At 41.7% G+C, this 23,992-nt stretch overlaps 1 protein-coding gene across 1 annotated transcript in view; it reads right to left on the bottom strand.

Moving 5' to 3' along the window:
• FBN1 (fibrillin 1) overlaps nt 1-23,992 on the bottom strand; it is a 233,037-nt gene that overhangs the window by 118,699 nt on the left and 90,346 nt on the right. The window contains exons 6-7 of the mRNA XM_028147684.2: nt 9,202-9,399; nt 4,982-5,107 (exon numbers count right to left, since the gene is read on the bottom strand). Coding sequence (XP_028003485.1) covers nt 4,982-5,107; nt 9,202-9,399 — 324 coding nt within the window. The remainder of the gene's footprint in view (nt 1-4,981; nt 5,108-9,201; nt 9,400-23,992) is intronic.

The following is a 23,992-nucleotide window of genomic DNA, read 5'->3' as shown; positions in this document are numbered from 1 at the left end:
ACATGCTGGCTAGGTCAGATTTGGACTCCTTACTGAAGATTATCACAGCAACAATAAGAATGAGGTGACCTGTGCTGGGTGCCGGGCATCTAAACGCTTTATGTGTGTCAACTCATCCAATTATTCCTGTAATTCTGGTACCCAGGAGGCCTCCAGAGAACTGGCATGAGTAATACCCAAAATAAGAGCAAAGAGGTTCATTTATAAAGTGATGTTAAACCCAAGTCTCCACTGCCAGGGGCTGGGGAGAGGGAGGAACAGAGTTTCCACTTAGGTGCACACCCTCAAATGTCAGCAGGTTAGAAAACTCACGGAAGTGCGAACCTCCCTAATTTTTACACAGATCAAGATAAACTCCCAGGCCATACTTCTCAATGTGAGAAAGCTTCAGTGGCTCTGAGTCCCCTTCAGTGTCCTCTCCTCAGTGACCCAGCCCTTTCCTCCATGTGTCTAGGGCCTTTCTACTTCCCTGCACCCCCTCGCTTCCTCGGTCCTATTGCTTCCCAGGGACGGAAGCAAGAGTTCTGATTTCATGACCAGGCTGTGAGGAGGTCTCAAGAGGAAAAGACTAAAAAAATAAAGCATTTGTATTAGAATCATTCATACTATGAAATTCATTCAAAGGAATGTATTATTTCTCCAGGCTCTTATCACTCTGCGTTTATCTCCTACCAGGCACCCCAGGTAGGAGAGTCTGGGAACAGTGGCTTTCTCAGTTTCTGCAAGTCCATCTGTCTCAAATGCCAGCCACAAAAGTAAACCCGTTTCAGGGGCCTGGTGAGCAGTGAGGCTTGGCTGGGAAGAGGTGCCTCTGTGCTTGGGACACTTCCCCTGTTCCCCTGGGGCAGGAGAGAGAGGCAGAGCTGCTGGGAAGTATCTATCCCTTGGGAGATGCCTGAGCCATGGTTGGCTTCTTGCTATGAACCTGAGAAGGGACACAAATGATAGGTCCGTTTCCTCTGGATTTGCTGCCCCCATCTTTGTTCTTGGTCTTCCTTCCCTTCCCTCTGTCTCTCCCTGGGCATTCTTCCTGTCCCCCAGTCACTTCCCTATCCTGGGGCTCCTCTAGCAGAGGGAAGAAAGGAGGGGACAAATGGAATGGAGGTTGGTCCAGGTATCACTATTCAGGAGCTCCATCCAGGACCATGGACATCTACCCTGAGTGAGAAACAGGGGAAACCAGTTAACCTGATCTGGACCATCTAAATTATTCACTAAGAAAATATAAAACTAAAAATTGTGGCAGCTGTTTAAAAGCAACATGTGACACTACTAATTATGAATGTCACCAAGCCTGTGAGGTGAATTTTGCTTTATTACATACACACAAAATCCACTGAAAAATGTGTGACTAAAAAGTAAACAGGCTGATTCTTCAAGCCACATGGAAAAAAACCATCAGGCATGCTATTTGATAGTCATACCAGGGATGCCAGTGCCCATGGTTTCTTATTCACCCGGCACCGGCAGCCTGATCACAACTGGACAACAGTGAGAAATGTGGCGATGGGGTCAGGATGGTGGGACTGGAAAGAGCCCAGATACCATCTTGCTCAACTTCCTCATTTGAAAACTGAAGTAATTCAGAGCTGGGAATCGACTTGTCCAAGATCACACGGAGGATGAGGGACATTACCTGGACTGGGGCCAGGTCTACTCTATTCCAGGGCTCTTACGTCTCGACCACAGAGATTTTGTTCAGCAGTGGTACAGGGAGCCGGTGACCTTGAACAGTGAGAGCCAAGGGCCTGTGAGCAGCTGCAGAAGATGGAGCCCCTTCTATGTCTATGGGTTGAGTAACCCAGGAATTCTTGCTGCCTGAGCTGTAAGAATCCCTAATAGCAAGTAGCCATCAGATAAGTATGCCGTTACATCAGAAAGGGAAGTCCTAGGTTTTTGGCTCACATAGTAGGGAGTGCACAAACACAAGAACTACATTTTTAAAAAGCACTTTGCATTGTGCAGCACTATTATAATTGCTAAAGGCTGGGCTGGTGATAATCTAAATCCTAAAATGTTAGTGGCTCATAATGAATCCAAGGGACTTCTTCCAGAAATAAAAATTAATCCTTTCATTATACTTTATTTCTTAATTTCCCCCCACAATAGCCTATGCAAATAGGGCTTGGTTTCCAAAAAGAAAATGCTCATGTCCTTTTAGTGTGCACACTCTAGTCATCGAAAAGTCCCAGCGAAGGAGGGCTTGGACTGTGTCCGTCTTTCGCCATTCACAGGATGACTCTCAATCTTCTTCTCCCATTTATGAAAATTTAATAATTATTATTTAATCACTTCAGTTTGTTCATTTACACGTCAAATGTAATAAATTGTGTGTGTTGGTACAAAACTTGGTACATGACTTTGTTTTTAAGTTTTGAGAAAAGGGGAATATTTTAAGAAAGGAGAATTCTCCCAAAGGAAAATCTTATGAAAAGCTGTTTTCCCCATCACAAAGGGAATGAAGGTTAGCATCTTGTAAATTTGCTAAAGCCAATTTTTGATTGAACTGATGTGTGTTTTTAAATTACTGTGGGCTTCCAGTCAAGAGGAAGATACATTTAAAAAGCCACCCAAGCCCTGACCGCTTTGGCTCAGTGGATAGAACGTCGGCCTGCGGACTGAAGGGTCCCAGTTTCAATCCTGGTCAAGGGCATGTACCTTGGTCGCAGGCACATCCCCAGTAGGGGGTATGCAGGAGGCAGCTGATCGATGTTTCTCACTCATCAATGTTTCTAACTCTCTATCCCTCTCCCTTTCTCTTTGTAAAAAAATCAATAAAATATATTATAAAAAATAAAATAATAAAATAAATAAAAAGCCACCCAAAGTAATGACAAATATGCCAGAACAATTTCCACAAGGGCACAGAATCCCACTGTGGCCTGACCATCTTCCGAGGGCTCATAGATGGTCTCTTCATCCTTTCAGCCACGTGGGCCAGAATGTCTGGAATTCCTCCTATTGAGCATCTGGAGATCATCCTATGCCCAGAGCTATGCCATCCCCATCGTGAGGCGCTGCAGCGGGAGAAGAGCAAAGAGCCTGGCGGGGACCCAGCTCACCAAGCATCCTAAGAGGGCTTTCTGCTTACTTTCCTTAACCAGGCTAAAGAGGGCAGCCATCTCACAGTACACGTAGTATAAACAGGGTCCCTTCCAATATCAATTTTGCAAAGAAAAATAAAAAGGAAGAGAAAAAACCCACTATCTGAATTTAATGTAACAGTAGATGGCAAAGAAAGAAAAAAATGGTTTAGCCAAAAGTATTCTGTTTTTATCTTGCTACTGACTTCAATATGTAGCTTGGGGAATGGGGGTTAGGGTGGAATATTTGTGGGAAATGGTTAAGTAATTCTCAGACTGAATTTTTGGTCCATTAGATACACCACCATAATAGGTTTCTTAGCTTTAATAAAAGGATTTTGAATCGTTTTTCTTTCTGTCTGGATATTAAATCCGAGTGTCTTCTGTCTCGTTCACAACCACAGAAGGTGATCAGTCCCAATTGATGCTAACTGATGGGTCTGGGTGAAAGATAAGGGATGTAGGAAAATGATTCTAGGCCAGACTGGAAGCAATAATAATTCCAGAAAACAAAACAGACTGGCCAAGTCCTATGCCCCATATTCCCCTCTCCGAAAGCTGTCCTGTCTCTTGAAGATGAATATATTAATCTGAGACAGCCTAAGCCTGTAAGTCACAGCCCAATCTGATGTGGATTTTGCATGTGATAAATCTTAATAGTGTATTAATTCCATAAAAATATATGTATGATGATACCTAAGAACCTGTACCATACTATTTTAAAATTTGGAAGTATAATTGTTAAAGTAGAGGTTGCCCTAGATGGTTTGGCTCTGTGGATGGAGCGTTGGCCTGCGGACTAAAGAGTCCCAGGTTCGATTCTGGTCAAGGGCACATGCTTGGGTTGTGGGCTCGATCCCCAGTGTGGGGCATGCAGGAGGCAGCTGATCAATGATTCTCTCTCATCAATGATGCTTCTATCTCTCTCTCCCTCTCCCTTCCTCTCTGAAATCAATAATATATATACTTAAAGTAGAGGTAATGGCTTACATCTAGGAAAGAAAACAACGTAAGTGCTAGAGTGTGAACCAAAAGATGAAAAATGTTTTATCTGCTGATCAGAGATGTAGGCCTGAGAATAGTGGTACGTTATTGTCAGATATTACACATAAGGTACACACACTCACAAAGAAAAGAGGATTCAATGCTGCTTATTTATTTCCTGGGTGTTTCCCTCTCATAAAAAAAAATAGTATTTATTACACTTGGAAGCCAGGCCTCTTTTGGGTACATAGTAGTAATGGTGAATATGAACATATTTTCTGTACATATGTTTTTAGAAGCTCAATCTATAAACTAAATGCAAATAAATCAATCTACCTCAAGTTATTTTTGTTTGATTAACATAAAAAGGTGTCCATTTAAAGGCAGAAAAGCAAATCCTAAACTTGACCTAACCCTATCCCTTACCCTACTTGTACTTAGAGAATAAATGAGTTCATACGTCTCTTTAAAAAAAAAAAATCAGATGTACGTTTTAAGTAGGAAAACATTAGAAGATAAGGTATTATAAATTATATGTAATGATCAAATTTAAATTTATATCTCCAGAACTATGCAAAAATGTGTGTCTTAAACATTGTAACCCAAATATTAGGAAAAGGGGGACATTTGTAATAATGTCAACAACAGAAATGAAATTAAAATGTCATGTTTTAATATTTAATTTTATTCAGATGGATCTCTTATTTTGGGTCTATAAAAGTGGAAAAAGCTGCCAGGCTTTTCTGGTTCCATAGAACAAAGGTGTATTATTCTTGATGAAAATGTTATATTTACACATTCATAGGAATGACAAAGACAGAAGGAATTAGTAACAATTTACAAAAAAAGCTTGCCACTGATTTAGATTTTACCTGCTCCTCCACCCTCGAACTGCAAAGCCTGATATTTCTTACCTTCACACTTTTGTGACACTTCATTAAATTTGTGTCCAGCAGGGCATTTGCACTCAAAAGATCCAACAGTATTGATGCAATTTCCTCCTTGACAGAGCCCAGGGATGGCCTGGCATTCATCCACATCTGTCAGATTTTAGGTCAGAGAGAGAAAAAGAGGAGAGAGAGAGAGAGAGATTAATTTATACAAAATTTACTAATTCATATAAAATATTCTTATAATGCTTTCTATACAAAGTTACAAGCATTCTTTATTTTTCCATCTTCCCTCTTTCTCATGTAGAGAAGAATTTATACTAACTTTTGGGGGTTTGATCATGCATGCTGTAAAGTACAAAGGTACAATGACAAAAGCGGTTGACATTAAAAACTAGAGTTATTCAAGAAACCCTTAGAATCAAAACGTAACACAATCTATAGCAAAACTGTCTTTGAGTTGTATTGAATAATTCAGTTAAAACAGAATTTACTTAAATAAGGTCACTCAGACTACACAAGAGAGCTAATGTTTTTATACAAATTCAATGCAACATGTTCACCTTGTATTCTGTAGAACTATCTTGTGCAATAAAAATTAAAGAACCCAGGAAGTTAGGTCAAGAAGTGAGAAATCCAGATGAAGCACTTTGCTGGCAGAGTGGTGATGGGAGAGGACCTTTTAAAGTCAGATCATGTCCGCCTCAGCTCAAAACTTAAATCCACATTAAGCCCTAGAAAATTCTACCTAACCCCTCTACTCTCTGACCTCATCTCCTAACCTCCTCCCTCTCACACTCCTCTCCATGCACATTGGCATCCTTGCCTGGCCTCAAATACACCCAGGATACACTTGCCACAGGCTTTGTGGTGGTGGCCCCTCTGCCTGGACCATTCTTCCTCCACACAGTTGCCTGGCTCTTATCGTCCCATCCATCAGGTCTCTGCTCCTAAGGCACTTCAGAAGAAGACCCCTCCCTGACCAGTCTAATAGCAACACCCGGCCCCCCATCAGTCACTACCCTTCTTAGTTACTCAGCTTATTTTTCTCCATAAGATGAATCATCAAATGACCTAATACATAGGTTTGCTTTGTTTTGATTTTATAAGTTGATTATCTTCCATAGACCAGGTTCTTTGTTCATTTCGTTCACTGCTGTATCACAGCACCCAAGGAAGAAACCTGTAGGTCCTACATGGAGCCTCAACTATGAACCTTCCAGGAACAAATGTAATCAACCCAGGCTCATTACATCCAGTTAGAAAGATGGTGAAAGTGCGTGTACTTTTTCTCCATCTCTTCATCTGCAACATGCAAAAGTCTGGTTTAGTGAAGAACCCCAGGGAAGCAATCTAACGCTTCTTCCTCTGCTTCAGGTAGTTTCTTAGAAATCTAAAAGCCTAGTATCCTCGTTAGTTTTACTCTTCATTGTGTGAAGCAAGAGAGCAATTACCAGTTGTAAGACCTCTAAACAACCTGTGTTCTTGAGAAAAGTTGGCTCAAAGAAAAAGAGGCAACAAAGGAACAACTTTTTATCCTATATAATAAAGAGGTAATATGCAAATTGACTGTCACTCCAACACACAAGATGGCCACCCCCATGTGGTCAAAGATGGCCGCCCCCATGTGGACACAAAATGGCCACCACGAGATGGCCGGCAGGGGAGGGCAGTTGTGGGCAATCAGGCCAGCAGGGGAGGGCAGTTGGGAGGGACCAGGCCTGCAAGGGAGGGCAGTTAGGGGTGACTGGGCCAGCAGGGGAGGGCAGTTAGGGGTGACTGGGCCAGCAGAGGAGGGCAGTTGGGGGCAACCAGGCCAGCAGGGGAGGACAGTTAGGGGTGACCAGGCCGGCAGGGGAGGGCAGTTAGGGGTGACCAGGCCGGCAGGGGAGGGCAGTTAGGGGCAATTGGGACGGCAGTGGAGGGCACTTAGGGGCAACCAGGCTGGCAAGAGAAGGAAGTTAGGGATGACCGGGCCAGCAGGAGAGGGCAGTTGGGGGCGACCAGGCCTGCAGGAGAGGACAGTTAGGGGTGACCAGGCCAGCAGGGGAGGGCAGTTAGGGGTGACCAGGCTGGCAGGAGAGCAGTTAGGCATCAATCAAGCTGACAGGGGAGTGGTTAGGGGGTGATCAGGCTGGCAGGCAGAAGTGGTTAGGGCCAATCAGGCAGTCAGGCAAGCGAGTGGTTGGGAGCCAGCTGTCCCGGATTGTGAGAGAGATGTCTGATTGTCCATTTAGGCCCGATCCCCAGGGATCGGGCCTAAACAGGCAGTCGGACATCCCTCGAGGGGTCCCAGATTGGAGAGGATGCAGGCTGGGCTGTGGGACACACACACACACACACACACACACACACACACACACACGCACACACACCCTGTGCACGAATTCTGTGCACCAGGCCTCTAGTTTTGGTATAAAAGTATTGATTCCTGTTTTAGATGGAATGTCCTGGCCCACAAATTAATGACTGTATGTGAAATATAATTAAATTATGTTCTAGAGCTTATCTCAATTTTTTCTTAGATCAGAATTTTCCATTCACTTGGTAGGTCAAATATGTTTATTAAAATGTTATTTAAAATTAAGATTGTACATAGAAGCAAAACTATATAGTCTTGTTGATTATGATTTTTGGCCAAGAGGAAATATAGATGAGGGCACTTCTCTACTGGCCATACAGTCCAAAAATGAAGACCCAATAAGTTCCTTGATAAACCCTTTTGCCCATAGCCCCTTACATCTGGCCCAAGGACTCAGAACACCAGCAAGGAGACAGAGCCCCAAGCTGACAGCAGAATCCCCCAGGGTGGAGATGAAGTGGCAATACAACTACCATTTTGATTCCATGGCTTTTCACAAATTTTCTTATAAGATACTTTTTTTCTTGGATGTTTAATAGCAGAGTCAGGGAAGGACAGAAAGAAAATGCTGGAAAGGTCCAGATTGTATTAAATGAATAGCAAAGCTAAAGAGCAGTAGCTCTTTCCTCTCCCTCTTAATTCTCTTCCCCCAAAATTATCTTAGCACCTCAGCCTCTGACTCATGGATGGGCAGCTGGGCACTCAAATTCTGGCTCCCTGGTCAGTCAGTGAGTTCATGGGCATTAGCTGACTTCAGAACACCAAGGCCAAGAATTTCTTCAAAATTCACTGGGACTTTCTAAGTTTGAGAAAAGCAAAAGGCACCAAAGAAAAGGGGAACTAAATTTACCCTATCTTATAAAATCATACAATCAAAGCTTTGTAATTCTAGTTTCAAAGTGACTTCTTGCTGTTTCTGATATTGAGAAGGATACATCCAAAGGAGTCGTATGTTGTACATAGAAGCCAGAAGCCAGCACCAACAGTGTTTCTCAGGAGATGAATTTACTGAAGTATCATTTAATGGAGACCCATAGAACTGTGTGATTAAGCTCAAGTTCTGTTTTATTGCATATTACCCTTAGAATTAACATATAGAACAAAAACCAAAATAATCTCTATTTGCCTCAGAAAAGCATACCCTGAATTTTCTGCAAATATTGCAACTTGCTAAAAAAGCACCGAAGATGTTTAAAGGAAACAGAGACAGCCTGGGAGTTTTCAGGCCCATCAGTTTAGTGCACGGCTGCCTCCGTTCACTTCCTCCTGTTTCCTGCCAGACATCCAGACAATAAAAGAATTTGTACAGCTGGAAGAACAGGAGTAAAAGCCAAAAACAGAGTAAGGGCTTCTAGGGGAGGCAGGAGAAGAAGCAAGCAGGCAACATCTGGGGATATTTAAAACTGTGAACCAAAGCCTAATTTATTTCTGACTTGTAAAGAAAAAAAAAAAGCATACTGTAGCCCATAAAATGGAGAGAGATACAACAGTAAAATGGAGAGCGATGCAATTTTCTTCAGGTCAACTGAGTACAACCTAGGAGACCGGGAAACTTCAACAATTTCATATGAAGGGGGGAAAAAAACAAGAAAAACAAACTACCTTGACCACAAATTTTGCTTTGTGTGCCCACACAGCATTGCTGTAACTAGAATCATAGCACCTCGGGGAAGCACCTCTGGGGTCCCAAGGAGAAACTGCTGGCAAGGAAAATCCAGGGAGAGCCATGCTTCTCACACCTAAGTTGGATGTCAAGCCATCAGCGAAATCGTGAAGTTATGTCTCTGATTCTGCTTTTCCATTCTCTCCAACGTTGTTGGAGAATGGCCCTCCAGAGCAAACAAGATGAATCCATTAATAACTCCACCAGCCTGGGGTTTACCTTGACAAGCTCCTGTGCGGATATTGGGAATGAAGCCACGGCGGCAGGGGTGGGGCTGGGCAGGGCACATCTCGCAGGGGTGGCCCCAGGCTCGGCCCACGGTGGCGCAGCAGAGGGTTTTTGTGCAGACAATCCCGCTGAGCTGTCCCTGGCACATCTGGTTGCTGACCACAGTGAAGCACGGGCCTGTCCTGTAATCTGAAAATAAAGAAGGAGAAAGCCATGAAAGTCCAGAAAACCAGAACCCTCCAGCAGAGGAACCCTGTGCCCCATCTTGCTTAACTCCAAATCACTGACCTCATATGATGCCTTGGGAAGTCCATTCTACCTCTGAACCCCATTTCCCTCTCCTACAAAATGGGGATGTAAACATCAGTTCCTACATATTTTGAAGATGCTGTTGTGAGGATCAGATGAGCTAACAGATACTGCACCTGAGATGTGCTATACAAATATAACATAATGACATTATTACATATCCGCTCACTCAAGAAAAGGTATCAGATGTGCCTACTATGAATCAGCCCGATGTTTGGTTAGATGCTTCGGTGATTAGGAGACAAAGTCCTTGTCCTCACAGAGCTTAGTCTATCATTATTCAGGTTGTAAAAACAAAGAATTTAAGAACTTTCAGTGAGGCAACTCATGTCACCTTCTTCTTGGGAGTGCCTTAAACAAAGATATAGTTACCTGTTTCTTCTGAACTGAGTCTGTTTTATTTCAAATACAAAAACAAGTAAACAACCAAAAAAAGTTTTTGTTTTTGTTTTAAATTTAGCCATGTTAAAGACATGAGGTATTGAATAATACAAAGAGTAAGAACAATGGTCTGAAATCATTATAATCCCTGGGCAAAAGGAACATCTTAAAGCAAACAGAAATAAGCTAAGGAAGGCCACAGGAGAATTTCCAAGAAGTCTCACCAAATACAAGATCTGCCTTTTTTTTTTTTTTTTTTTTTTTTTTTTTGCATGAGGGAGAAAGTCCATCTGGATTCAGCAACCAACAGGAAAGCAAGAAAGAGTAAGATGTGGGGAACACAGAAGACCAAAGCCAGGCTGTCCTCTGTCTCCTGTGGGAGAAACTGGGTCCACAATGTCCCCTTCTGCTCTACAATGGCCTCAACTGATAAGGGAGGCTGGGCTGTGGCAAGTCTCATGGGCTCCCATCCGCTACCCAACATTGCAAGATTCCTTGTGTCATTTTTGGAAGCACACAGATACAGACAGAGTGTTTCCTGTGAGTCTTGGGATGGACTAGATGACCTCAGTAAGTTCCTTTCCCCACTGAATTCTATGGTTTTATTAACATCCCTGTGTGTGCCAATGAAACCTTGGGTTATGTTTTCATTTTTATTTTTTTCTTTCTTTCTCTAAGGAGCTCATGGAACAGAGACATGCAATTTACTAAGGACAAGTCTTCACGACAGTACCGTAAGACTAACCTTAGACCTTTGTTCCCCTCAAGTCTCTATATGCTCTGGCCCCACCCACCTTTCCCAGCCCACCCTCTTGACACTTCCTCAGTTTGTCTTTTTACTTTGTTTATGTATATTTCACCCACCTGATTATTTTTTACTTTTATATAGTCAAATTCTAGGTATATTTTAATATTCTCCATAATGTCGTATCTGTTGAAAATCTGCTCTTCCTCCCTAGATACTGAATTCAAACAAGAATACAGAGATTGAATGCTTGAGCTGTTGAATAAAATCTCTGCCTTCATTTAATTCTGTCAATAAAGAAAAAGTCACTCAGCACCTCAGCAATTTGCTCTTAGATGGAGGAACTACATGGGACAAAGGTCAAAGCTAAAGTCATCTTTCTTTATTTGGCTCAATTCTTCCACATATTGCCCATAGACATTCAATAAATACTTCTCTGAAATATGGTGTTTCTTTTTCTATTTTAATATTTTATCATGTATTTTTGATTCAAAAATAATTATTTCAGACAATTAGCAAAAGCAGTAACATATAAATCCTATATAATAAAGTGGTAATATGCAAATTGACTGTCACTCCAACACACAAGATGGCCACCCTCATGTGGTCAAACATAGCCGCCCCCATGTGGACAAAGATGGCCACCACAAGATGGCCAGCCAGGGAGGGCAGTTGGGACGGACAAGGCCTGCAAGGGAGGGCATTTGGGGGTGATCAGGCCTGCAGGGGAGGGCAATTAGGGGTGACTGGGCCAGCAGAGGAGGGCAGTTAGGGATGACCAAGCCAGCAGGGGAGGGCAGTTAGGGGTGACCAAGATGGCAAGGGAGAAAAGTTAGGGGTGACCGGGCCAGCAGAGGAGGGAAGTTGGGGGTGACCAGGCCTGAAGAAGAGGGCAGTTAGGGGCAATTGGGCTGGCAGGGGAGCAGTTAGGCATCGATCAGGCTGTTAGGGGAGTGGTTAGAGGTGATCAGGCTGGCAGGCAGGCAGGCAGGCGAGCGGTTGGGAACCAGCAGTGCTGGATTGTGAGTGGTGGGATCAGGCCTAAATGGGTAGTCAGATATCCCTTGAGGGGTCCCAGATTGGAGAGGGTGCAGGCTGGGCTGAGGGACACCCCCTCTCCCCGTGCATGAATTTTGTGCACCGGGCCTCTAGTAAGAAAATAAAAGTCTAATTATTCACAATTATTCCCACAGCCCTTACATGTAATTACCCTTGATACCATATTGGTTATATTATCTGATATACTTTTACATGTGTGTATTTTTAATCAGCAGTCCGACATCCCCTGAGGGATGTACTAGTGCACAAAGTGGCAGGTGACTGGGGAGGAGCCTGCACTGCTCGCCTGCTGGTGCCACCGCTTGGTAAGCTCATGGAATGGCACTCCCACTGTGGGAGTGCACTGACCACCAAGAGGCAGCTCCTACTTTGAGCTGGTGGTCAGTGCGCATCATAGCAATCAGTGGTCGCTTTTATATATATATAGATACTATTCCAAAATATGATTCTGATGGCATAATTTTCCAAGATGTTACAGAATAATTCATTCAGTAATTTTGTTACTGTATGTCATTTAAATTGCTTCCAATTTTTCATTATTATACACAACATTCAGTGTATATTACTGATGAATTCCTTTAGCATGAAAAATGTTGTCTCATGCACAGCCATCAAGATTTTTATGACTATACAGGTCTTAAATCTGAGGCTAGAAAGATCAGAGCAACACAATCTTTTACTTAAAAAACAAATAAAGGTAACAAGGAAGAATATTTAGGTTTATTTCTTTTTTCCCCCTCTTAATGTATTAAGGCAAGTACAAATGCTTTAATCAAACAGATTCATGTAGGCGTGCCATTTTCAATCTTTAAAAAACATAATGAAACATGAATTGTAATTAAAGACCCCCCCTTCAACACTGCTTGGATTTGTTTTCCCTCTTCATTTTGCCAAGACACCCTAAGGAATTATATATGCAAAGATTCAGGGTAGGTGCAAACACTGTGTTTTGTGAGTGACACTGGCAGAATCAGGGCACAAAACAAAAATGCTAGGAAAATCTGATTCAGTCCTGTCTAACACTGGTTCATGACTTCAGACATGAATTCCTCATTGGAAGGCCTTCACAAAAAGAAAAATAACCCTTAAGACTTTTCCAGGGTCAACAACATCTTGCTCTCATTTCAATATGGAACACATGGAATAGAAATGGCACTTGTTAATTCTGACAATATTCATTAGTCATCTCTAGAGCCCATAGGGAGCAATCTTTATTAAATATTCTGAATATTTGGCAAATAGTTTGAGTGTGTATAACAAAATTTATGGACTTAACACATTGCCACTCTAGATCCTTATCACTGTGGACAAAGACCCAGCTCATTTGCCAATGCAGATTAGTAAGTGGACATAAATGTATTTATAGAGCCATATTTTCAATAAAAATTGCTGTTTGCAGAGGGAGAGGCATAATCTGGATGAAACAGAGTTGGATCTAAAAATCTCCTGGAAGGTCACTGCTGTATCAATGTGGTTTTCAAATGCCATTCCGATTTGGCAGCATGTGCTTTATGTCCCATACTTCATTTAAATTACCAAAGTTATGCTGCTTTTAGTACAATACTCCAACCACAGGAAAAAAAATCTGCCCACACTTCCAATTCCTTCCTAATAATCCAATTATGTACAATTATTCCCATAGCACTTACATGATAATTGGTTAAATTTACATACTCTTTTTATTTTTTTCAAATAAAATATTCCCAGATAGACAGGGAATGTGCCTTATTCAAAGCTTGGGTAACGTCTGACTCATTCCTTCAACGTAAATCATTATTCCTAATGCAACTAAAATATAGTACTAAAAAGACTGGCTGTTTGCAAATTGCTCTACAATCACTTCCATATAAGACCTCCACGAACTAGGGCAACAGGCCAAGCCTTTCCAAAATTAAAATGCAATTTTACTTGTTTTTAACTGGCTTACCCTAGGATAGCTAGTTCATGGGAAATTCTGCCTCTAAATGTTCCCATTCTGAGTGGTGAGGCTCAAGGATTGTTCCTCAGTCCCAACAGATTTGGCCTCAGTGCTTGAGACCTAACCGTGTGTCCGCCTTGACCCTCAGCTCCTTCCCAGCTCTGCAGCTCAGAATGCTGTGACATATAGCATCATGTCACCTTCATTTGTATTCAGACTTCACTCTGAAGCAAATGCATCATTCACAAAGAATATTCTGTGGTCCAATGAATTCTTGTCACTCCTGCCCAGTCACGAAACCACAAGCTGCAGGGAAGGCACAAGGATATAATTATGGGCACTAGGCTCCAATTATTTTAAATCCTTTTCATAAAAATTACAAACGAAAGAAAGGATGCGATTTCAATTTATTCATGACAGCAAGGGTCACAGTCATGCTTCTTTCTTCCAGGTAGGTTGCCCTGGGGCGCACTGATTTGCCTAAGTTCCTGATATATGGATTTTAATACCTCCTTCTCAGGAAAGAGTTCAGAGAACTGTTGGTCTGAAGAAAATTAAAGCAAAGAAGTTCCATGATCATAATCAGTGTCATAACTGCTATTTCTTCTTACTCCGATCATTCTTAACCTTAGGACATAACCAAATCCCTTGGAGAGGTTCTGCAAAATACTGATGCCTGAGCCTCACCCCTGTTCTCCCACAGGCCTCCCCCATGGAATCCGACACAGTAGATGTGGCACTGGGTAAGGGCATCCATATTTTGCATAAGCCCCCAAAGTGATTTTGCCTTCTAGGGCTCTCAGTTGAATGTGTCTCTATTTCTTTTTAAAACTTTGAGAAGAGCTTATGTTCCATTATTAATTGGAGGTGTTGGCAAGATAGCTAGCTGCTTACCTAAAAGTCTAACCCTAGAAATGTGATTCTAACCCTGGAATCACCAACACTCAACACAATCCAGTATCTCCCAACCAGGACCACCCTTATAATCACGGCAAAACAGTGTTCATTTCCTTAGCGTTGACTGATTATGAGATACTTTATTATGTTCTTTATTAATTATACTCTCCACAAGCTCACTAACCAAACAACAAACCAAAATTTAAGAAGGCTAACACACACTACTCCATTGTCCTAATAGTCAACTGAATTCACAGTGTTAGAAAGCACATTTATATACATGACATCACTCCACTACCATAAACCCCTACCTCCTGCTTCCCTGTCCAGTGCTGGAGCTACTACCTGGATGGAACTCCAGGGGCATTCTCCAACCAGGATCCTAACAGAATGATCAAACTTAGGTCCACAGGTCCTGATTTGATGAAATATAAAGTATTAAGCGTTATTTATGAAGTTTGCTGGTATGCCCAAAATAGTCAAACCTTAATCACAGCAAGCTTCCAAACCTAAGTTCCAGCTGAGAGGGCACACAGGGATAGAAGATCAAGATAAACAACACCATGAGGAAGGAATCAGAAAACCCAAAATCTGTGATTTTCAAAGGCAACTGTCCTGAACTTTTCCAAAAGTATATGACCCCCAGCTGCAAACAAGAAAAAGAAGAGGAAGAGAAAGAGGAAGAAGGATACTGTCTCAAAAAGAGATAATGGGGAAATTTTATATGGGCTGCTATTACATGCTATTGTGGAATTGTTGTTCCCTTAGATGTGATCATGATATTGTATTATATATGGAAATGTCCTTATTGTTCAAAGATGAAGTGTTATGATGTATGCAACTTAATTTTCAAGTGATTCAGCAAAACAATTTTATGTATTTACATATATATAATTATATATATACAAATAATAATAATGTATAATATTATCTATATATATATAAAACCCTAATATGCAAATAGACTGAAGGGCAGAACAACCGAACAACCGGTCCCTATGAAGTGCGCTGACCACAAGGGGGCGCGCGTGAAACATGGACGGTGTCAGCGGCAGGCAGCAGAGTGCAGAACATGGCGGGCATCAGCCACGGCGGGATGGTGGAGCAGATGAGCGGAGGCACCAGACCAAGGCGGGGCGCTGGGCACTGTCATCGGGGCGAGCCCCAGGTGGTTACTAAAAATTCTTTGCTCCCGAGCACTGCAGTCCCACCCGGCGCTGGCCTCGATCGTTCAGCACCATCAGTGATGGCTGCCAGCCCCAATTACCCCTCAGGGCTTCTCCACCTCCCCCTGCTCCTGAGGGGTGATCGGGGCCGGCAGCTGCCTCTCCCCGCTGCTGCCGGCAATGGCCCTGCTCGCACCCACTACTGGCGCCAACCCCGCTCACACTACACACAGCTGGTGCCAGAGCTGTTGCTCACACCCACTGCCGGCGCCCAGTGCCAGTCCTGATCGCTTGGTGCCATCAGCAGGTGCGAGCATCAGCTGCCGGCCCTGATTGTCCCTGAGGGCTTCTCCACCTCTCCCTGCTCCTGAGGGGTGATCAGGGCAGCAGCTGCTGCTCGCACCAGTTGATGGTGCTGGACCTGCTTGCACCCGCAGCTGGCGCCAACCCCAATCTCTCCATGTCATCAGCAGGTGTGAGCGGGGCTGGCACCATCAGCGCATGGGAGTGGCGGAGGCAGGAGCGGGGGTGCTGGAAGACAGAGGACTGGGGGCCACAGTGGGAGGGGCCAGGCGGGAGCGTGGAGGATGAGCCAAGACCTGCCCCTGTGCCCACCGCAGCCTCGCGGCCCACAGTTCCTTTCAAGGTGCACGAATCCGTACATAGGGCCCCTAGTATACTATATAATACTATATAATAATGTATACATATATTACTATATACATATAATATATATAAATATGTTATATATTTATAGAAATATACACATATACATATGTACATATAGAGAGTATTTTGTGTATAAAAGTGGAAAAGGTTAGCAAATATTTAATGTAGGTGGAAGGTATATAGGTATATTTTTATTTCATCTTTAATGCAGGTTTAAAATTTTTCAGAATGAAAATTTGGGGGAGTAGGAATTCCTTTCTGGGCTACTTTTACTAGGCAATATTGCCTCTCCCATTTCATTCAAGTTATGTTTCTTTTAATGACAATAAATTTTGAATATACTTTCCAATCCATACATTTCTATAAAATACTACATGTAAGATTACCTATTGAGCATGGTCTATGGTCTACACAATGTTATTTAAAGAATATGAACCTTTGTAAAACTTTAATAAACTATAATATGCAAAATATATCTTTATGCAACTGTATTTGATGTACAGCTTAATTATAATGAATGGTTTTTAAAGCACTTTAGAAATAAAGCATAAATAAAACAAACTATATGTTAATATCTTACCTATTAACTTTTTTAATTCCTAAGTGAAAGTATTACCATTATAAATGTTAACATAAATGTTATTTAAAACAGCAAATGGAGGGGGAAAGAGGACAGCTGTAATACTTTCAACAATAAAGATAAATTTTAAAAATAAGTTTAAAAAATGCATACTACACAATTCACCAAAATCCAGGCCATAGTTCTGTGGGACCCAATTATGTGTGGCAGCAATTCAACTCCAGAAAATTGTTACCACATTTTATTCTGTTGCATGCTGAAGAAAACAGTAAGCAATCTTGTCCAGGAAAAAGGACATCTCATTTCCGAATAATCATTTACCTGACATTACTTGTTCCCTCACTGGATATCCTATAAGTCAATACTGATTTTCATTTCCCCCCAAAGTTATCTCTCAACTACCTTTACTAGGGGGGGAAAAATGGGTGGAAGGTGAACAGAAGTCAAGTACTGGTTTCGGTGATTTACCATCAAGATAATAAAATGATAGCGAGTGTCTTCATTTTTAATGGTTTGCAAATTCCATGCTAAAGAACCAGCTGGCTCCTATTTATTTACTTTTTAAATGGTTATATGAACACCCCGTGAAACCAAACTACAGTTTCACTGAAGAGCATCAGCTATTGAACAGCAAGAAAAAAAAACACACAATAGTATCATGTAACCATTTGAGCTATTTGTACTTTTATATTTTCTTCAACACCACCAAGTATTGAAGATTCTCTACAATCCAAAAGCCAGATTAATGACAGAAGAGTAGCAGGCCTTTTGATCAACGATACTAGATCAACTTGTATATCTTAAAAGTGCCTTGTAATATTGTTTAATTTCCAAACATTAGTTCTTCCAAAAGTGAATTAAACTTTTGAAGGATTCTAGTAGAATGTTTTATCAATAAAATTGATAAATTATTCTTATAAATGAGATTTTTCTATATAGAGAGTAAAGTCCTATGTTGGTAAAGGAGCAATAAAATAAATTGATTCAAAATATTCCACTAATATGAGGTACCTAGAATAGTCAAATTCATAGAGACAGAAGGTGGATTTGTGGTTTCCAGGAGCTGGGGGGAGGGAGAAATGAGGAGTTATTGTTTAATGGGTATAGAGTTTCACTTTGGTATGATAAGAAAAGTTCTGAAGATGAATGGTGGTGGTTGCTGCATAACAGTGTGAATGTACTTAAACCACATGGGTTCACCATGTGGTAGGGGAGATAGTCAATAGGTAAATATACTTAAAGTAATATTAGATGTGAGATGTGATTTAGTCTGCAAATGAAATACTAGTAAGCATGCTGCTGTGATACAGAGTAACTGGGGATACCTATCTTGGTAGAATTATCAGAGAAGATTTCTTGGAGGTGATGACATTTGACTGGAGCCTAAAGGATGAGAGCAAGTCAGCTATGATAAGTGACAGTAAGTGCTTTCCAGGTTTAGGAGGCAGCAAGAACAGTGACTCTGAGCTAGTACATGGTCTGGCTTCTCTAGTAACAAGAGGAGGCCATTGTGACCAGAGCTCAGAGAGCAAAGGCTAAGGGGCACTCCATGAGGTTGGAACGTTCGGCAGGGACTGGAGTACACAGCACATTCCAGGCTACGGTAGGAGTTTGGATTTGGCTCTAAGTGCAACAGGAAGCCACAGAAAACATGATGTGTTATTTTTTAAAAAGTGCTGCTTGGAGGGTTCAAGGATGGAAATAGGAAGGCTTGCAATGAGGCTACTGAAGGGTCTGAGGTGACAGATGGTGTTGACTGGGCGAAGGTGGTGGTGGCACAGAAATGAAGAGCAAGTGGCAGGTGGGATGTCTTTGGGGGGTAGAACCAAGAGCACTTAAAGATGGATTGGATGTGAGCGAGGGAAACAAGAGACAGGAATGACTCCTAGGTGTCTGGCTTTGGTAGCTGGACATTCGGTCAGCCACTCACTGACATGGAGAACCTGTGGGAAGATGAGGGTCTGCCTACCAATATTCAGTGTGAAAGTTCTCCACACTTTTACAATCCAATACCTAGTATAGGACAAGTGATTTGAATTGATGAGTCTGGCCCTGCATAAAACAATATTAGCCTCTGTAACTATAGAGGCTATCAAAATAAAGCAGAACCAATGTGTAACGGAGTATACCTTAGTCTGTGTATTTTAGCTTTTTCACTAAATTTCTTGCCCTTCCCTTCCTCTTTGTGAGCAAGCACTTAGTCGTATCACAGTCAGATATTTATACATAAACTTCATGGTTGAAATTCTTACTTCAAACACGTTAGGCTGATTCTCACAGAAACCTGAGTGCTAAGTACACATGGCTCAGACCAACACTAAGTGACGGAGTGCTGGCGTGACGGGTGGGAGTTCTCCCAGAGCTGCTGTGCTCCGCACCTCTGAACTGACAGGGCAAGGGAGCCCATGACCACTGGCATTCCACCTGCCAGCTAAGCTCATGTGACAGGACATAGGTACATGCCATGTTCCAGGGATACTATCAATTGTCAGAGATTGAGTGGGGAACTTAAAGCAAGGACAAAGTTTCAGCCATTTAACCACAACTAAGCCATGCCTCCTATAAATATGGTCTTTCTGTAATATCAAGGCAGAAAAACAACAGTGAGAGCCTTCACATACATTGGTTGGGAAGTGTTATGTCTAGATTTGGCTTTTTACCAAACATTTATTTGCTTATGGGTATATGATAATAGGTTGCTCCTCTCTCTCTCTCTCTCTCTCTCTCTCTCCTCTCTCTCTCTCACATACACAAACCACACGAGTACACACATACTCATGTACACATACAGATATACCACTGAACTAAGTACACACACACAGACATGCACCACTGAACTATGCTAATATATCATCAAACAGTTCTCAAGGTGACCCTCCCATTCTCAGAATTTTTCTTTGGAAGAAAATATCTTGATGAAAGAAAAATTCCTGAGACTGTTTCCAGCTCAGGGTTTGGCGCTGAACTCAACTGCAGACAGACAAGTAAGAAGGAAGTACAGCGTTACTCAGAACACATGGTGAGCCATGCAGAAGACAGGCACGGACACTGGGGATGGGAGAGGCAGCGGGACCAAAGTCCGATCACGTAGGTTTAATTAATCAACAAAAGAAGATTCCTGATTTTTTTTAAAAAATCTGTGCATTTTTTTTAAAAAATCTGAGCATGCTCATATACCAAAATATGGCAGAAGGCTGATTTTTTCAGACCAAAGACAAAGCTGCATTTAGAAACTCAAAACTGCATTTTTGCTGTTATTTTGTGGTCATCCACCTTTGGGACCTACCACGCGGACTGAGAACATGCCATTAACTGGACGAGCACGGTGGTTTCTCGGCAGCTTCCCTATAACATACAGGTTTTGATGTTCTGGGACATTGATGTTTTTTAGGTGATTACTGACGTACAGCATAGAATAGCAATTTGATAGATATGTGCTATGCTCTTTAGAAGTAATAATTATGTCCCACACATCCCAGGTCAATGATCCGAAGAGCTAAATAGCAACACCACACTATCCAGGCACACAGGCCAATCTAGTTTCAATGAAGTGTTGCCTGGTGCAGCCAGTGGGAGAAGGGAGTACAGCTCAGAAATTTCCATTCTATAGGACCGGAAAAAAATCTGAAGTTGCTCCTGAGACGACGAGGTCTAACTATTAAATTGTGCACTGTCTGAACATTAGAGGCACTGTGCTACTCTGTTCCCTCTTACCACTTACTGAAGATTTACACCAGCTTGGCCAGACACTGGGGTTTCATCTGAGGCAGCTAGTTAGATATGTGCGGAAAGTGCATATGGTTAGAAAATAATAAGAGACAGCATTAAAAGTGGTTTAACATGCCCCAAGAGGCAAGCCGAACACCACAATTTTCTCCAACTGTGGAAGAAAAAACAACTCAAGCCAGATTCTGGCTCTCTGGATGTATGAACAGGTCTATATTGTATTCCCCTGGATATTTATGAGGCATGTTAACAATAATTAAAATTGAATTTCCAAACCTTTAAGGGTAAAAGTAAGGAATATAATATCAACGACCTTGGAGAGAGTTATAATTCAATCTACATCATATTCACCATCCTGGGATTTCACTACCGATATTCCAACTTCACAACTCTGCACAGAGCAAGTGCTCATAGGCTCTTCACTTGTGCAAATACCTTCTACTCAAATGTATGTTCCATTTTCTGCAAGTTTTATGGCTAAATGGTAGTGCTGCTGGGCCATCAGCATTCAAATGTCTCTAGTCTGGGGTTCTTAACTTGAAGACCACAGTTGGGACTCAGGGCATCCAGAAGTACCCTGACATTGTGCATGCGTCACATGCACCAGTGTGAAAGATGTGGACACAGTCGAGGGGGCCTGGCATCCGAGTGCTGGACCACGTGCAGCAATCACATGCTCTCTTCCAGAAATTTGGAACTGGGATTGAGAAACACTGGTCTTAATCTGTCTGGAACCTCAGATGATGTTACCTCCGGAGCTGTGGGCCAGTATGTACGAGAGGAAGCACAGAGCAAGCCATTTACATGGAGCAGGAACAAGGTCTACAGGGAGGACAGAGAGCCTGTGGCTCCAGGGAGAGGCTGAGAGAGCACTTGGTTCCTGCCTCCCGCCCTCAATCAAGCCGCAGTGCGCCACTGCCCTGGCACACCTGGCACACCCCAGGTTCCTCACAATCAATCTCCCTTTCTGCAAAAGCTGGTTTCCAAATTCCTCCTCTGGAAGTCTTCCCTCACCACTTTACTCTTCTTCTGTGTTAGTAGCTAAGCTCCACGGTAATCACTGATTTATTATATAATTATCTTTAATCACTGATTTATATAATTGTCTCTCATCAAACTGTGAGTCTTAAGGACAAATATTTTATCCCGTTAAACTCTGTATCATCAGGGCCTAGAATAGTCTGTGGGCCCATAATAAGCAAATAAGTATTTATGAATGAATGAATGATGAAAACAAGTTAGTTTAAATCTTCAAGTTAGTCTAAATCCATAATCTTTTTTACTATTCGCTCACTTTGCCCAAGCCATAATTAACTGTTGTGATTCCTTGAATCTATCATACTTTAATTGAATCCTCAAACTCTGATTATCAACAAGACAATGAACCGTTACCCTCTGAGTCAGTTTCCTCTACCTCCTGGGGTTGCATGTTTAGTAAACAAAACCATGTGATATGAAAGACCTAGCAGAGTCACTAGTTCTTCTATTGTCTCTTCCTCCCACACATACCATAGCTAAAGATAATTTAAGTATTCTGCAATTCTTAAAAATAGATGATGTCATTGATCCACAGTCTACCGGACACACATCTCTTAATCTGTTTGTAATGCTGATAGATTTGTTCTAAATCATCTCTACCCTGTTGCTTGCCCTGTCTTGTGAACAATAGTTGGGATTTTAAAAATAGAGCAAAAGTAAAGGTCAACGTGCAGATCAAGTCCAAGCCTGGATACATGAAGCCCTTGCTCTGAGCAAGTTCTACCATCTCCACAATCTCTTTCTTCTTAGCTACCCTTCAGCTAGGAGTGGACATGTGCCTAGGTCTGGTCAATAAGATGCAAGTGGAGGCCTGCAGGATGGATAGTCAAGGAATGCTTTTCATTTTCTGATATAATGAGACACGCTCATCTGGATTACCCCTTGTCCTTCATCCCTTCTAGAAAATGTGATGCCTGGAAGTCCATCCTCCAAACTGCAATTGTGGGGACAAAAATTCATGCACTAAGGATGGTGAAGCAGAAAGAACGAAGAGCTGTGATCCTTGATCACATTTTTGATATCTCCAAATTCACGTGTGACATAAGAAAACGTAAGCCCTACTTGCTTACACCACTGTGGTTGTGTTTCCCATTACTTCATCTAAACTGATTCCTAACTGAGACACCACGTGCATGAATATTGTAGTCATTTGACATACATGAACGAATGACCCAAGAATGAAATATTTCATTTTGGAAATTTATATATAGCATGTACTTTAAAGACTTCCAGCAAAACGATTGGGCAAAACTGGTCAAGTGCATAAATAAACACCTAACTTCAAAAGAGAATCACAGATACTATTCTTTTATGAACTCATATTCTAAAAATCAACCTATTTTTCCTTCCTGGCAACTGGATAAGGTGCCTAATGTTGGGACATGAATAGACTCTGCTAATCTGCCTTAATACTCTACTCTCTGATGTACACATATTTTTTAAATTAATCAGCATGGAAATGGCCAAATGCACCATCGCCATCACAAGAGTTATGCCAGCTTTTATTTGTAAAATGCATTCCATTTTTTAAAATAAGCTCACTGGTACCTCTAAATACCATGTTTATCTATTCAATTTTCTAAACATTAGGATATTTTTTTAATGGGATGTGCCCCATATACTACCCTTAACTGAAAACAAAGACCACTATCCCCTCCCCTAGATTCCCAAAGGTTATATGTATTTGATTTGTTACCATAACAATCATAAAACATAAACAAATACAGTGGACATCTGGAACTAATGGAATTTTGGAGTTATTCCCAAACAGTGGCAATTTCAAACTATACATCAATAAGAATGTACTGAGAAGAAATCAAGGAACTATGTAAATGCCAAGGAGGTTTATGGGTAGGGAGAGACTGGAAGGTCATTGAAAGGTAATTACTGCATTCAAATCAACATGGGGAACTATTCAATCTTTAAATATGGCAATAGTAGTGATATTTCATGCAAGCACAGATGGTCTACACAACCAATAAAAACAAAGTCTTAGCTTTATATTCTATTGTTTTGGCTCAGAGAAGGGGAAGGAAAAGGGTGGTAAATGAACTTTTATTACACTTTTCTTTCCATTCCTTTCCCCTCACGCTTATGAGTATGAGAGGAACTGGTTTTTGTGTATTTTTTTTTTAAATCTCAGATGCTGTTGCTAATTTGAAAAGATTCACCCAGACCTTGGAAAGTCCTCGATGACAAGTCTGATTTGAGAGAAATGCTTAGCCTGCTAATACAGGAAATTCCATAATTATGAGCTGGTGTGCTTCAAAAAATCTATGTATAAGATGAACATT

This window comes from Eptesicus fuscus, chromosome 5 (assembly GCF_027574615.1).
Source record: "Eptesicus fuscus isolate TK198812 chromosome 5, DD_ASM_mEF_20220401, whole genome shotgun sequence".
Lineage (NCBI taxonomy): Eukaryota > Metazoa > Chordata > Mammalia > Chiroptera > Vespertilionidae > Eptesicus > Eptesicus fuscus.
This window is presented reverse-complemented; position numbering and strand designations above follow the sequence as displayed.